The sequence below is a fragment of the Tasmannia lanceolata genome, unplaced genomic scaffold (genome assembly GCF_043159265.1).
Source record: "Tasmannia lanceolata isolate RefF3 unplaced genomic scaffold, GAP_Taslan_0.1 ptg000007l, whole genome shotgun sequence".
NCBI lineage: Eukaryota > Viridiplantae > Streptophyta > Magnoliopsida > Canellales > Winteraceae > Tasmannia > Tasmannia lanceolata.
In genome coordinates, this window is record NW_027518684.1 from 16,806,074 (window position 1) to 16,823,089 (window position 17,016).

Genomic DNA, 17,016 nt, shown 5'->3' on the forward strand with positions numbered 1-17,016 from the left:
ATGAAGCTAAAAGGCTTGCATATTCTTCTAATTTGTGTATTTTTTCTAAATTTATTAGTATATTTTTTTTTGTATGGATCACAAAAACTCTGTATCAAACTCCATTGGTAGACTCTATATAAGAACGGGATGTATCTTGTTTTACTTGAGTAAGAGACTGAAATTGAGATTCTACATCAATTTAAAGAGTACTTTTCATTGAAATATCTAAATAATTCTAGGATGCATCTTGTTTGGCTTAACAGATTGAAATTGAGCTTATAGATCATTTTAAAGAGTCTTTGTCCTCTAAATATTCCAATAACAATTTCCATTGCCCGAGAGCAATACTCTCACATCCATTTCTTGCCAGTAAAAACAGAGCACCCAAGGGTGAAAAACATGTTTAAGTGATCCACAGAGCTCATTAAACTCATTACATTCGGGTGAGGTAGCTTTAGAAGTACAGAAAATGCATCTCTAACAATCACTTCACAAACCACAATAAGCCATCCAAAACAGCCCAACCTGGGTATTGTTTGAAAACCATATTACTAAAACATCTTTCACGATGAGAAAATTTTAAATCCTAGATAAAGAAAGCTAAAAAACTATGCAACAGCATTCAAGGGGTGGACCTGTTTAAAGAAAAGGGGATGAAATTTGGCATCTGTATTATTATTCACAAGACGGGCTTCGTCATTTCTTACGCACCAATGCAGCAACTATCCCACCAGCCAGAAGACCTACAGCAGTTACAGCGGTTGCAGCAATGCCTATCCCAATTACACCATCTGTTTCCAGCAATATGTTAGTATCAAGTATTTAAATTTCAGTTTGGTTTCGGACATATCCGAAACCAAAATTTCGGAAGAAATTCAGTAGGGAAAAAAAAAGCAAATTTCATTAATGTGCCGAAATTTTGGGAAAAAACTTAAAAAATCACATTTTCCCGAAATTTCTGCCGAAATTACCGAAATTTCAGATTTTGGTTATTTCGGTTTCGGTCCCAACTCCCAACCGAAATCCGAAATTTCCGTATTTAGGCCAAAATTTAAAACCATAGTTAGTAGCTACAGCTAAGTACTATGAAAGACACATCATCTTTCTAGTTAGAGAAAATGACCAACATACTTGCTATTTCCAGTATATACTAAATGCTACTAAGGTAGTGCAAAAATGGGTCCAGGCCCCTGAGGGATTTTGTAAGTTAAATGTGGATGGAGCCTCCTTCGGAAACCCTGGATCCTCAGGCTTTGGGGGTCTGCTGAGAGCCCATGAAGGTGTTGTAAAGTGGGCTTTCTCAGGTCCAAATGGATTATCTGACTCTTCGGAGGCTGAGGTGAAAGCAGCTTACTTTGGTATCCTTTATGTGGAAAGAAATAGTTTGGATAAGGTGATAGTGGAGGGGGACTCTTTGAATGTTGTTAAATGGCTAGCTGGCTTAGCTCCCCCTCCTTGGAGATTTCTAAGCTTGTTTGACGAGATTGCTGATTTGGTTGCTGACTCTTCGATCTCTTTCAATAATGTTAGAAGATCAGCTAATGAAGAAGCCGATGTAATAGCTAAATCAGGAGCGAATAGGCAGTGTTTGGAGTGGTTTGATTATTTTCCACCCTGATTTTATTTTGATTGTATTTGTATTTTCCTTTTTCTTATGCTCTTTTGCTCCTCTGTATTTGGTGGACCATCTCGGTTCCGTTTTATTCAATATATTGCGCCATTCCAAAAAAAAGAATACTAAATGCTACTAAAAAAAATTGCATAAAGTCTACATCTGCTCAGAATCAACTGCCATCCCACTAAGACCCTGTTTATTTTTGTGGCCGAAATTTCCGAAATTTCAAATTTTGGATATTTCGGTTTCGGTCCCAACCGAAATCTGAAATTTGTATTTAGGCCGAAATTTAAAACCATAGTTAGTAGCTGCAGCTAAGTACTATGAAAGACACATCATCTTTCTAGTTAGAGAAAATGACCAGCATACTTGCTATTTACAGTAAATACTAAATGCTACTAAAAAAATTGCATAAAGTCTACACCTGCTCAAAATCAACTGCCATCCCACTAAGACCCTGTTTATTTTTCGATTTTGAGAACCGATTGTGAGTCCAAAACTGATTACCGGACTACACTTTACGTTTAATCTTGAGTCCAATAATCAGTTTTGGACTCACAATCGGTTGTCAAAATCCAAAACAAACAGGGTCTAAAAGAGTTATTTAAGATAGTGGTATCACTCCATACGCGGGCATATCCATAGAAGCAAAAAGTAAATGTTGGGGGGCTCTATCTGTTCGTGACCCCCAAACCATCCATCCTGCTGGCCCTCATCTGAAGGGTCATATATTGAAAATTTCGTACAATGAACAACACTGATCTTGCCATTGTAATGTTCTGACTTTCTTATTTTTGAACTGACCATTTTATCAGCAACAATTTGAAGGGTTAAGATCATTCAAATGGGGTGTTTCCTGAAGTGTGGTTCATTGATGACGTGGTCCCCACTTATTTTCACTGATGTATTTCAATGAACTTGATATAAAATAATTCTCAAAAGAAATTTTGCATGATTTCAAATTTTTTTTATTTGGTGAAATTGGGCTGAGAATTCCAAAATTGATAGGGTAAAATTTTCAAGGACAACCCAAATTACCTAGAATTTTTTTAAAATTTTAAAGCTTAAATCACCTTATGAACTAATGTTTAAAGCTTAAATCACCTTATGAACTCTTTTACCAGAACTTACCTAAAATCAGCTACCGTCAGGTAGTATTACCAGCTGCAGCTAAGCACCACGGAAATATACTATTGACGTTTGAAACAAGACGAAAAACATAATCAATTACCTTTTGCTATTTTATCTTCAATCAATTTCTTCAGTGACTGGGCCTGCCTCCAATCTGGTGCAATCTGCAAAATCAAGTCATAAATAGGTAAATACCTTTGTATACATAGACTGATCAATGGCCTGAGAGTTTGGAAATTTTAAAAACATTGATATTGTGAATTTTTTTTTTTTGAGAGAATAACATTGATATTGTGAATTGCTCATAAATGTCACTATGTCAGGCAGAAAACAGCAAATTTCAGGGAGGTGGATGCAGCACATGGCTTTATCTAAAGAACTGGTTCCAGCCATCAATAACAGCCTGTGTTTCTCTTACTTTTTGCAGTCAACAAAGGCCCCGTTTGTTACAAAGTAAAACAAAAGGGAGCACAAAATTCTATGGGTGTAAAAAGTGAACTGGGCGATATTTTATGTTGGAGTTAATTCCAGTTGTTTCTTTGACCATAGTAAAAGAAAAGAAGTTGAAAATGAAAAAAAAATAGAAAAGAACATTTTGTTGTCGAGGAAAGGTAAAGAAGATAGCGCGGAGGACGAAGATTTGGTTTTCTCCACCAGCAAAAGAATTGCAAACAAAGAACCCAAACCCGAGCAAAAACCAGCAAAGGAAAACCCATGTTTCATTCAGCTCTCTCGTCATCTTCAACGCTCGTTCTGTTGTCTTTTAGTTCTCTCTTTGAAGCGGACAGAAAATCAGCAAAGGAAAACCCATGTTTAGTCACCTCTTCAATGCTACCATTTCTTGGACCTCTCTCCATGTTCTTCTCATCATCCATTTGAATCTTTTCACCCCACCAGAAAGAAATGCAAACGAGAGAGAAAAAAAAAACAAGTAATCTACTAAAAGAAAAACGGATAGGATTTCCAACTCTCTCCAAGTCCAGACGTTCAATGTTTACTCTTGTGAAACGACCAGTTACTCCAAACACTTAAGCAGTTGGAGAAGGCATTATTTAATCCTTTTATACTTTAACACTCCCCCTCGTGTGGCCCCTCTTTATAGGGTTAGTTTACACGTGGCACAAGTGGCCCCTCTTTTGGGTTTGGGCATTCCATGTGGATTTTTACTATCAAGGAGGTTTGAACTCAGGACCTTTTGCTCTGATACAATGTGAAACCACCAGTAATTCCAAAAGCTTAAGCCGTTGGAGAAGGCGCTATTTAATCTTTATATACTTTAACAACTCTCAAATCAGAGAAACAGAAACACTAGAAAAGAAGTAGAATAGAAAAAGAAAAGAAAACGAACATCAATGGTTGGGCTTGGGCTTTAACAAAGATCAGAGCTTCAACCATGAACTAGCAAACTCCAGATCGATGATGACAGTGTTGTACATCCACCGGGGCTTAGGCTTGAACAATGACCAGATCGTGCACCATGAACTTGCAAAGTCCGGCTCCTGCTTCTACTTCTACTTCTACTTCTACTCTGGCCCCGGATTTGTCAGTTGTCGCATGTTTTCTTTTGTAAAAGAACTCTATTTCAAGCACACAAGATAAGGAAGAGGAGAGGGGCGGCGAGCAGAAGCGGATAGAGGGGCAGAGAGAGAGAGAGAGAAGGGAGACAAGTGCACAAAACTCCTGAACCCAAAAATCTGGCTGAAATCCCTTGATTTTAGACGAAATCCTAGTTGATTTCATTTCGTTTCGGTCAAAATGGCTGAAACATTCCGTTTCGGTCGAAACAGCCGATATATTCCATTCCGTCCGAAAAACTACGACGGAACAAGGGTATATTCCATTTCATCTGGCGTTTCAGTATGTTTCGGCCTGTTTCGTCCAATGATTCGTTCAGTTTCGCCTTAACAAGGCGGACGACACCCCCCCCCCCCCCCCCCCCAAAAAAAAAAACTTGCTCTTCTCTTCTTGCCTCTTCTTCTAGCCTCTTCTTATAATTGGGTATTTACATGTAAATAGGGGAATACCCCCATTTGGATTTATTAAAAATAGTTTCAAGACCCAATCCTAAAAGGATAAAAACTCAACTTTCTAGTTCTTGTACAAAATTCAACCTTTTTGGGTCATTTCTGGCTGGGTTAAAATCTTAACTTCCAAACGAAGGAGTATTTTTCTAATTTTAAAAATTCATAAATTATATCATGTCTAAATATTATTAAATCCCAAACGTCTGATTATAATTTGGTCTCTAAAATTTTTGTTATCTACTCGGGCACCGGTCAACATAAGTATTTCAGCTGATAGTGATTTTTCTTCAAGTAAATGTTTGATCTTCACAACCTTGATGCTATGATGGATTGCAAATGATGGATTTCCTTAAAAAAAAATTAACTCAACTCAACAAAGCCTTTGTCCCAAACTAGTTGGGGTCGGCTAAATGAATCCTTTAGAAAAATTTCATGAAGTAGGAATCTACCCGGCTCTAATCTTGGCTCTAGTTGGGTTCTTCTACGTGGATCATTTTCTTCCATTCTATCCTATCCAAGGTCATGTTCTCTATTATGTTCTTAGCTATCAAGTCTTTCGTCACTGTTTCTACCCAAGTTGTACTCGGTCTGCCCCTACCTCTTTTTACTCCATCAATTTGGCATGAGTCGCCTCTTCTCACAGGAGCATCCAAAGGCCTACGTTGGATATGTCCAGACCATCTTAAGCGGTGCTCTCTCATCTTCTCAATTGGTGGCTTGGTGCCACCCCCACCTTTTTACGAATGTCTTCATTTTTAATTCTATCTAACCTTGTGTGGCCGTACATCCATCTAAGCATTCGCATCTCCGCTACACTCATCTTATGCACATGCTGCTTCTTGGTGGTCCCAACATTCTGAGCCGTAGAGCATGGCTGGCCTCACAGCTGTCTTATAAAAAAATAACTATTAAAAAAAAATTCCATCGCAATGTCTTTTCCGAAACGAAACACCGAAATGTTCCGTTCCACCGACCAAAACGAAACAACGACCAAAGCGGAATCAACAACCAGTGACAGAATGGAGGAGGTGAAAATGGGGTGGCCATGGGGCCAACAAGTCATTTTCATTTTGCTGTTTTCATGGCAACAGAATTCTTGGTAGTCAACGCATTGTAACGGAAAAAACATGCTTTCTGCCAAAAATTCATGGCAAGTGGTTCAACTGAACGGAGCTCTAGGATTAATTGTGCATATAAGATTAGAGACTTCTAAGAAGAAAATATCTTGGTTCATGTAACTCATATGATGAATAGTAATATTTTTGAGTAAGTAAATGAAGATGCGGATGCGTAGGTTTACCGGACAAGAATAAAGACAATGGTTACAAATAAAATCCTTGCATAGATTCTACTAGAGTGATAACATGTATAACAGAATTAATCCCCACTGTTCCCCCTTCCACAAGACTTGGAAACTCCAAGTTTACCTGTGTTTTCAATTATAGACCTACTGGTTATTTAGGATAAGGTTTACAATGGAACCCATCCCAAATTCTTAAGGACATGGGTACAGAAGGGATCTGACCTACTAGCTATTTAGTATATAGGAATTTTCTTATATCCCAGCCAACTCTGAATTTTCACAAAAATAAACTCACATATAACACCAATATTTGTGCAAAATTTTTTAATACTTTTGCCTCAAGGGTTGGGCCAATCCTTGTTATACATGATCACTTCCATTACCATGTCCTGAGAATTTGTGATCCAGAGGATCCCCAGCTCACAAGCTACTCAAAACCCACTCCCAACCCCCCAAAACAGACACATGTGCACCCATTGAAAAAAAGGAGAGTAACTAAATAGGTCAAACCAATCTCCTACATATTCTAGTGGTAGAGGCAATAAGTACTCTGTTGCCATGAGGTGTAGGGTTCAAGACTGGTTCAGGAAGGGATGAAAGCCTTTCAAAAAGTAACTAAATAGGTCATGAATCATGATTGCTTCAGGAGGGAAAGTACATGGTTTTAAATTTCGGCAGAAATACCAAAATTTTGACGAAATTTCGGATTTTGGCTGGGACCGAAATTGAAATTTAAAATTTTCAGCCGAAATTATAAGATTTTCAAAGAAACTTCCACCAATACGAAAATTGCCGCCGAAATTTCAATCCTTGGGAACGTAAATAAAATTGTCATTGAGACAAAACAACTATATATGGAAGTTATGCACAGATAAAGATCAAACCTGCAAACATTCTTCTGCAAGCTGCCTACTCCTTGAATAGTCTCCGCCTCTGTAATGTCCAACTGCCAGGAGATAAAGCTTCTCTCTAGTCTGCAGTGGGCTATTAGAAGTGTCCAAAGAAGCTGCTAACACCAAGTTTTTCAGTGTTAAAAAGATGTGCCGGTTCATACAGATATGAAGAAAAATAGAATTAAGCATATAAACCAGTTTTTCACATCAGGAGCTCTACAGGATAAAGGCATTTCAGAACATGTAACAAATCACCAAAAGCAATAAAGTATTATTCTTAGTGCTGGCAGTATTTACCTTCAAGCATAGCTATCCCACGTTGCACATCTTCCGGTTGTCTTGAGTGAACTAGAGCCCAAGATAACCTCATGATGCTCTCATTTTTATTTTCATCAGAGACACCACTTCCGCCTTCTGCAACTTCTCTCTCACAACCCTGCCAACAATAGTAAACTTCAGAACACGAGCAAGAGAATGACGCACTACAATAAGGATACCATTTGTGCACATGCTAGGACAATGCAATTAATACCATGGTGAGGGTTTCGTAGGGTGGAATTAGCAAATAGCTGATGGAGATGAGAAGGGGAGAATGGTTTTTCAGACAGCTTTGATTATTTTGGACAAAGAGAAAAGTTAGGCTCCAGTTTGGATTGCATGAAAAACATTTCTGAGGAAAAAAAATTTCTCAGAAAAAGGTTTTCTTTCAACAAGTTAGGAGGAGGTAATATGATTAAGATTAATTTAGAGGGATACCTTCAAGCGAAGTCCGTCTAAATAAAAATTGACCAGGGTTGGCTTAAGTTATTTTTTCTGGTCTTTACAAAAAATAGGAAATTCTAGAAATATGTTCCCGGTGTCTTTAATCCATTGATTATTTTCACGCATCAATCTTGCAAATGGGATCTCCATTTTTCCACCGGATTTGGATTTGTTTGGCCACCCTGTGATGATCTATCAGCTAAACACTCCAGATCACTAAATACATTTGTCAATCTGGGCATTGAGTGATTGTCCGTTTTTGCTCTTCAAAATGAGATGAACTTGCTTTCTCCTTTCACCATTGAAATGCCAGAAGATTTTAATTTTAGGCTGTTTCCTAATAACCCCTTTCTGTTTTTTTCGAACGGTAGCAGAACTTTTATTGAAAAAAGAAAGGACGACTAAGACGGTCAACCCTAAAAGATACATGGGGAAAGAAAGAAAGGAACAAGAGAAAAAAAGGCCCAAATTACGAGGGCAAAAAATCAAACCACATAAGAGCAAGCCTATCTACCCCATCTCTAGCCAAACCATTTGCCATGCCATTAGCCGATCTCTTTACACTATGTTGCATGGATTCGGATTCGGATTCGTGTATCGGGATCCGACACGGATTCGATGTGTCAGATTCGACAAACCCCAAAAAGTATGATTCGTGGATTCAGTAATTTTTAAATAAAATAAAATTTTAATATATATATATATATATATATATATATATATATATATATATATATATATATATATATATATATATATAACATTCATGAAAATTTTGGGGGTGGAGGTGTAGACACCCAATCGGCTCCCACAGGAGGGTCGAGGCGTTAGAGTTTTTATTAAGTCGAATGAGGAGGCAGTTGATGTTCGAGGGTAGGGTCGAGGCACTAGGGTTTTTATTTTTATTTTTTTTGAAATGGTGAAAAATATCATAAAAAGAACAGGGGGGGACCGAGATGGACCACACCCGAGAATACAGGAAACAAGAAAAAGAAAGAAAAATTACAAAATAATACTCACGGAGGGAGAAAATCAAACCATTCCAATTCCGAACGACTAACTCCACCCCTAGCCAAACCATCCGCCTCTCCATTAGCGGACCTCCGCACATGATTAAACACAATACTCGAACCCGAGATTAAATCCTCTATTTCATCAAAAATAGAATAGAATCTCCATGGAGGCAACACCGCCCTACTTAACCACCGAATCACATTGAGTGAATCACCCTCCACAATAGTTTTGTCCATGTTCTCTCTATCAATTCTTTTGATACCTTGATAAGCCGCCTTTATTTCGGCCTCCGAAGCATCACATATTCCAAGAGGGCCAGAATAAGCCCACACAACTCCACCACAATCATTGCGAAACACACCTCCAACCCGCCGGTCCCGGGTTTCCAAGACTCGAACCATCAAAATTCATTTTAAGCATTCCACAAGGAGGAGTCTCCCACCGTTGAGCAATCCGAGGCCTATTATCCGAACTAAAACAAACTTCCTTCCACCCCTCCCAAAGGTCATAAGCCGATACAAAACGGAAAGCCGAAAGACATCTCGCCCAAGATATTGATAGTGCAATGATTTTTATGTAAAGCCAATACGGAGATTTGGCTATCCCTTCAAAAACTCGAGAGTTTCTCTCTTTCCAAATCACCCACCACGTCGCAAGCAAACAAATATTCCATAATATTTTTCCTTTCTTCCTCCAAGGCACAAAACCCCATTGATCAACCAAATTCGGAATAGATGATGGAAAGACCCAAGCAATACCAAACCTCGAAAGTATGAGACTCCATAGCTGACGAGTGAAGGAACAATGCATGAAAAGATGACCCACAGATTCCCCATCATTCAAGCATAGAGGGCAATGGTCAATGAGCAACATACCACGCTTTCGTAGAAAGTTAATGAGTACAAGTTGTGCTTTCATATAAAAAAAAGTAAAGGAAAAAACACGTTTAAAGGGAAAATATACATGATTCACATTTCAAAAGAGACCGCAATGAGTTAGATTCGCCGGAAAAATGGGATTCGTGCGGGACACACCTACGACAAGAATCCAAGTGTGTCCCACGCGAATCCATGTCCGATTCGCGTGCGGAGACGTGTCGACACGGATTCGGCATTTTGGGGTTGCCCGGGGGGGGGGCAAAGAATCCATGCAACATAGTCTTTACATTATTGAAAATAACTAATGATCCTTCAATTTTATCAAAGATTTCATCAAAAAGATGAGCAAACTTCCAAGGGGGAACCGAAAGGCCTCTAAGCCACCTGTTAACATTCAAGGAGTCGCCTCCCACAATCACTCGATCAAGAATATCCTTATCCAGTAGAATAATCCCTTGGTGAACAGTTCTGACTCCAGCTTCACTAGCGTCAACCCAACCTATTGGCCCTGAAAATGCCCATAAAACATTTTCCTTGTGATCCCTAAGGACTCCTCTTATGCCACCAAGACCAAGATTCCCCATACTAGAGCCACCAAAATTTAATTTCCACCACCCATCACCCATCATATGGGGGTTGCTACTTTTGCACAACAGAGGCCCTATGTTCATCCTCTAAGCAAATTACCCTCCAACCTTCCCACAGATCATATGTAGAGATGAAATGAAAAAGAGGAAGACTTCTTGCCCAAGCTATAGAAAGCGCTATAACTCGGATGAAAAGAAAATGGGGCGATTTGGCTAACCCCTCAAAGACTCTAGCATTCATTTCCTTTCATATAACCCAGAGAGTAGCAAGGAGGCAAATAGACCAAAGAACTTTCCCTTTCTTCTTCCAAGGAACCAACGGCCAACTTTCAAGAAGAGCTGAGAAGTTGGAAGGAAGTACCGAAGATATCCCAAACCTGGCAAAAATACCATTCCACACTTCCCTTGCTACTCTAAAATGAATGAAAATGCGATCGACTATCTCACCTGCCTCTAAACACAAAGAGCAATGGTCCACTATCATCATATTTCGCTATCTGAGGAAGTCCGCTGCTTGAATCCTATCTCAAATAGCAGCCCAGCTAAACACAGCAACCCTTGGAGGGACTTCAATTCGCCACACTTTTGCTTCAATAGGGGAAGCAGAACAAGGCACCGGTTTGTTGTAAAAAAGATCAAATCCACACCCTCTTGTCCTGACCAGATCGGCAAATAAAGCAACCTTCAAGAATCTCAAGAAATCTGGCCACCTCAAGAAGTTCTCTATCAAAGAAGTTTCTTCTGAATCCCAATTTCCAAATAACCCAATCTTCCCTTCTTTCAAAGCAGTCTTTCACCAAAGCGACCTTATCTGATGATGCTAAATATAGAGAAGGAAAAAGATCTTTCAATGGAGAGGAATCACACCAGATTGAATGCCATAAGCCAATTCTATCCCCTGGGAATACTTTGAACCGAGTAAAGCTATGTTTCATTCGCATGATGACACGCCACACAATAAGATGTTTTTTGCCATAAACGTCATTAGGTTCCCAAGATCCAGGAAGAGCCCCATATTTACTCACAATTACCTTGGCCCATAATTGAGATTGTTCCTCCCCAAACCTCCATAGCCACTTTCCCAGTGGAGAATGATTTACTTCTTTAATTTTCCTCATACTCAAACCACCACTTTTTAAGGATTTACACATCCTTCCAAGCTACAAGCGGAATTCCTTTCTTACACTAGATCCACCCCACAAGAATCTCCTCTCAATAGCTTCAATACGATTGACAATACTAACAGGACATTTGAAAAGGGATAAATGAAAAATGGGAATGTTAGCCAAAACCGCCTTTATAAGAGTGAGTCTGCCACCCCTAAATACCAAATTCCGTTTCCGTTTCCACATATCCAATCTCTTTGCAATTCTTTCAACTATGGGATCCCAAGAAAGTTTATTCAGCCTCCTATCCTCAAAGGAAAACCCAGATATGAGGTTGGGAACCTATCCATAGGGCACCCCATAATGCCAGATAAGATTTTTGCCAAAGAATCATCAACATTGACCGCAAACATTCTTGATTTGTTAAAATTAGATCTTTGACCTGTAGTCAATTCATAGCATCTAAGAATAGCTTTGAGATTCATAACCTGGCTGCAATTGGGCAAGTAAAACCTATCATCAGCAAACTTGGATACACATAGCAGGTGTCGTCAGCAAATTTAACCATCAAGCGGCTCAAAGACTCGGCAACTATGACAAACAGGAAAGGGGAGAGAGGGTCACCCTGACGAAGCCCCTGGAGGATTTGAAGAATCCTTTAGGAGAGCCATTTATGAGAATAGAGAACCAGGTAAATGAAACACAGCATCTAATCCATCCCCTCCATTTACAACCAAAACCAATCTTCTCTAACAGATAATCAAGGCATTTCCCTTCCACCCTATCATAGGCTTTTTTCCATGTCTAATTTACATACCAAGCCCCCCACGCCAGATTTAGATATAAAGTCCACCACTTCGTTTGCTATCAGAGAGCAATCCATAATCTGTCGCCGGCTAACAAAGGCACACTGAGCATCAGATAATACTTTGGGAGAACAATCTTTATTCTCTCCGCCAATACCATTGCTAATAATTTATACAAACAGCCCACCAAAATGATCGGACGAAAATTAGATGCCTTTAGAGCTTCATGCACTTTAGGGACAAGGGCAATGAAAGTAGCTCCGGTACTCTTGTCTAAGGTCATCCCCTCATAGAACTCCGAGGGGATGACCTCACAAAAAGGGACAACACCTAATAACCCCTTTTTGTGCCCACCATGAATCGCATGGGGAGGCCCAGTGCACGAGGCTCCCGCCATTGCGAAGTCTGGGGAGGGTACGCAGTCTTAACCCTGCTTTGCAGAGAGGCTGTTTCCGTGACTCGAACCCGTGACTATCAGGTCACAATGAATCGCATGTATGCTAAAAAAGCAGATTAAAATAATTTCCACATGTTATTTTCTGTTTGAAATATAACAAGGAATTTGTTAGAAGATGAAAGAAGAATACAAAGGGGACCAGATGGCCTCCAAAAAAAGTAGAAAAGCAAAAGAAGAGGAAAAATCAAAAGAACGGCAAATGTCATACACAATTTGATACAAGGTTTTAAATTTCGGTTTCGGCTATAATTTCGGGATTCACCGGAACCAAAATTTCAGCCAAAATCCCGAAATTTCACTTGAAATTCGGTAGAAGTTAACGACACAACGGATTTTTCTGTCGAAATTTCTGTAATTTTGGCTGAAATTCCATAAAGGAATAAAATAATATTGTTATATTGAAATTTCGACCGAATTTCCGAAACTTTGACCGAAATTTGGTACCTTTCAGGAATTTCAGTTTCAAAACGTTTCGGTTTCAGTGTTGACCGAAATTTCGGATTTCGGTTGAAATTTAAAACCTTGATTTGATAGAACTACTCGACAACCTTCCCTAACCAAAGATTATACAATGCTATTAGAAATTCAGGTGATATCCTTGGAATGCGAACTGAGATCCTTTCTAAAATTAATAATTTCTACGATGAAGTTAGCTCAATATTGAATCTTGAGCAAAGTTTTAAATTTCGGCTTCGGCTATAATTTTGGGCCTCACCAACACCGAAATTTCAGCCGAAATCCCAAAATTTCGGTCGAAATTCAGTAGAAGCTATCGAAATAACGGATTTTTCTCCCAAAAATTCGACCGAAATTGCTGAAATTCTGTAAGGAAGTAAAATAATAATATAATATTGAAATTTCAACCGAAATTTCAAAAATTTCCTCTCGAAATTTCGACCGATACGTTTCGGGAATTTCAGTTTGCGTTTCAGTTCTCCGATGTATCTAAGGCAGATATTGTTCGAAAAAATGGAGAAAAGAACCTAGATCAATGCCGAGCAAAGATTTGATTGTGGTTCTGATGAATCTGAATTGCCAACCATGTCGATCTACACCATGTTCACCGTCGAGATCGATGGTTCTCTCTCTTCCAATTTATAAAATCCAGAAGTTGTTATTTTATGCTCAAATGCCAGAGCGTGGGATCTCTTTGGCTTGTACAGGCTTCCCTTAAACCCTAAACCTAGTTTAGATTTTGGCAAGTAATTTTCCAATTTTTGGTGGGTAAATTGGGCATCCCATCACCAGAAATGTAGTTACCAATTTAACCAACTTCTAGTCGATAATTACAGTAAAAATCATTACGCGCACAATTTTCTGAAAAAAATTTCCCAATCAAGTATATTTATTAAACCCATTTTGAATTGAGTTCGGATTATGTGATTTAGTCATTTTCCAATACTCCATTAATTTCCAAATTTTCCCAATTCAAAACGTTCCTTAATATGATCAGCCAATAACATAAACCATTTTACAAATTCCTGCGACATAATTATTTTAAAAAATTAGGTATTCATAATTCAATAACATATTAATTTTGCAAAAAATACGTAGTTTTTTTTTTTTTTTTGTGGTGCAAAAATTACGTCATTAAGTTTCTGAAAGAATATTACGAAAACAGAAATTCTATTTTGGAATGATAGATCATCAAGTATTATTCAGGTAATAATATTAAATTATCAAGAATTTGTTAAGCGCTCCAAACACACTCGAATTAAATGTACTTAAATATAAAATAAATTGAGAATTACACAGTTAGTTCGTTAGCTTCAATCAGTGCATTACAATGAGTCTCAACATGGGCAATCGTCACTATGTATCATGTAGTGCCCTATGTCCTATGCCAAAGAGTTAAACAGGATGACTTATCTAGTCAAGTACATTGTATATCAACTATAGTTTTAAAACTCGCTCGCGCCATCTTGGACTCCCCCGAGCAGAGACGGAGCCAGGGGGGGCAATTGCGCCCCCCCCCGCCCCTCTCTCAAATCTTGAAAATTTCTCATAAAGCTTGGATTATTTCGTAGAGTTCATGTAATTAATACTTTTGCCCCCTTTAAATTCGGGATTTCCTCCCTTGAAATTCGTAGTAATTAATGCCTTTCTTTGTAAAGAATGCTAGTTTTTCTCATAAAGCTAGCCTTTTTCCCCTGATAAGTAGCTCTCAACAGCCCACCTAAAGTCTCTCTCTCTCTCTCTCTCTCTCTCTCTCTCTCTCTCTCTGGATAGAGGCTAACCGGCTAAGGGAGGGAATGTATGATTTAAGAGGCAAAAGCAGAAACAATAGGGGGAGGTCACTAGGATGATCCAAACTATTCATTTCCTGGACCACAATGTAAATAGGCCGCTTCTCATAAAATATCTCCATAGTATTATGCTAACTATCCGATCTAGAATGGGTTACCCATTAAGAAACCTCTCGAATTTGTTAAATCACTGGCATTCTTGAGCCATGCTATGCATAGATGTAAAATAGTGGGCCCCACTCATTAGAACATGAGGTGTAAATACTGGGCTGCACTGCCTCAAAATATGCGGTATAAATTATGGGCTCCTCCCTAATGCATGCGTGAGGGGGGGTGATGGTGGGCCTCACCTATCGAAACTTGAAGTGTAAAAGTGTGGGCCCCAATATGCGTGCTATAACAACCATTCTTTGCGCGCCCCCCCAGACCAAATTCTTGGCTCCGTCCCTGCCCCCGAGTCAAGTCCCTTTAACCTTGGTTGTGTACTGCCTTTTGCCGCCGTGTTTTGCTTTTTGCCCTACACAGTCAATAAAAACTCATTTGACTCTCCCAAATTATGATCACATCAACCAAGTACTCGACCGCGTCGTACCAAGTCAACTAGGATTTTCTTCGGACGCATTCCGCGCTGCATCCGCGTTTTTAAACACAATATCAACTATCATACATAGGTTGCATATATTTCAACGTATTTGGAAAAAATCTTACATGAGACCAACTTCCTTTGAATTACAATTCAATCCCACGCACGTGCGTATTTTTACATGTTGTGAATGAGTGTAGTCCAATGTGACACACATACACAAAATCCATGTGTTTCCTCAAACACATAGGGTCATTGTTCTTCAAAAGCTGATCCTTTCAGAAAAACCCTAGCAGAACATTCCAAGTACCAACTACAGGGGCTGAAATTCCATCGGCATATCTCACAGTCCTGACACCATTGTTCGATGATTTTCGTAAACTTTTCACGGCCCTAAAGAGGTCAATTTTGATTCTTGACACCAAGATCACCATGGAAATACAGTAACTAACTGGCTAAGAAGATTTTCAAGCATTCCATCATACAAGGACTAGATTAGATAAAGATTATCCTTTCTCAGGTTTATCTTATCTTCTCATGCTTACCCTAAGTGCTCCATATAAGCACAGTTTAGGGTTAATTGTAATCAATCACCGAATATTAATGGAAATTTCATTGGAGATTTGGTAGTTTCTTAGTCTGATATTTGTTAGTGCGAGAGATTTAGTAGTCATAACATCATATCGGAAACGAAAACACAGAAACCCTAATTCCTTTTACTATAATCCTTTAGGAACCATTAAAGAAAAAATTACAAAGAAAAATATGGGGAAATTAACAGGGAGAACTTACGGCGATGACATCACGATCGCACCAGGGGAGATGATCTCCGCCGTTGAAAAAGGCGCCGATAGAGTCGAAGAACTTGCCCATTTTAGCGTCCATGGCTTAATGCAAGATGAAGAAACAACGAGAGAGGCACAGATCAGGAGTTACTGAGTTAGGGTTTATGCTTCTAGGGTTCTAGCTTTTATTTTCGATCGATCGATCGAGCCAAATCGAATATACGGGAAAAGAGAGGTGGGTTTCTCCTTATATTGAGAGATTTAATAGTTGCACAAACTCAGCTTGTCTTTTCTCTTTTAATTTGTCTTCTGAAAGCTTTTTGAGAACTATAATAATAACCTTTGATAGCGGTTTAGATAATAAAAGACAAAATATGTTAGTGCAATTATGAAAACATCGTAGTGGAGCAAAATGACGAAGATACCCTTATATGGTTAAATTTTCAATTAATATTGATGGATCTACGGCAAGGAAAAGTGGTCCGTTGCCGGTAGGAGTATCAAGGATCCACCTATGTCTCAGTCATGATCCATTCAAATCCCTTATCGGTCGGGTCGGATTCGAAGTGGTCTTCAGATCCTACTTGTGTCTCAGTCATGATCCATTTCAAATCGGAGTGTCCTAATAGGTCTTACTCACATTGTACATTGTTAAATTTCATAGAAGGCAAGGGGGAGGGTAAGTGTGAATTGCAATGTTGCAATGCAGTGGGTTAAGGACTTAGGGTCCATCGTTATAGAAGTAAGTAGGGGTGCACTCGGGTCGGGTCTAATTTTTTACAGGAAAATCCGAGATTCTTAAACCCGACCCTACCCAAGATAGTTTTCTCGGATTGGGTCGGGT

The 17,016-nt window shown here is 39.0% G+C and overlaps 1 protein-coding gene across 2 annotated transcripts; it reads right to left on the reverse strand.

The window, feature by feature from the left end:
* Positions 1–313: 313 nt before the first annotated feature.
* Positions 314–16,365, reverse strand: LOC143882123 (mitochondrial fission 1 protein A-like). 2 transcript variants are annotated; one of them, XR_013252115.1, is made up of 6 exons: positions 16,180–16,365; positions 7,246–7,384; positions 6,940–7,061; positions 2,829–2,892; positions 618–773; positions 314–507 (listed from the first exon to the last, which is right to left on the reverse strand). XR_013252115.1 is itself a non-coding variant. In XM_077385546.1 (5 exons), exons 1-5 carry the CDS (start codon positions 16,270–16,272, stop codon positions 679–681), a joined length of 513 nt encoding a protein of 170 aa, XP_077241661.1. In that variant the 5' UTR covers positions 16,273–16,365; the 3' UTR covers positions 314–678. The 2 variants fall into 2 exon arrangements, 1 of the variants encoding a protein (XP_077241661.1); XM_077385546.1 differs by having other exon boundaries at positions 314–773.
* Between the last annotated feature and the right edge of the window lie 651 nt (positions 16,366–17,016).

What these genes read in the sequence shown, in the direction of transcription:
- LOC143882123 (XM_077385546.1), bottom strand. Translation starts at nt 16,272, where the DNA reads ATGGACGCTAAAATGGGCAAGTTCTTCGACTCTATCGGCGCCTTTTTC. An exon ending in GCGATCGTGATGTCATCGCC is followed by an intron (nt 7,385 to 16,179) that starts GTAAGTTCTCCC and finishes TATTGTTGGCAG; the next exon opens with GGTTGTGAGAGAGAAGTTGC. An exon ending in TGGGATAGCTATGCTTGAAG is followed by an intron (nt 7,062 to 7,245) that starts GTAAATACTGCC and finishes TGGTGTTAGCAG; the next exon opens with CTTCTTTGGACACTTCTAAT.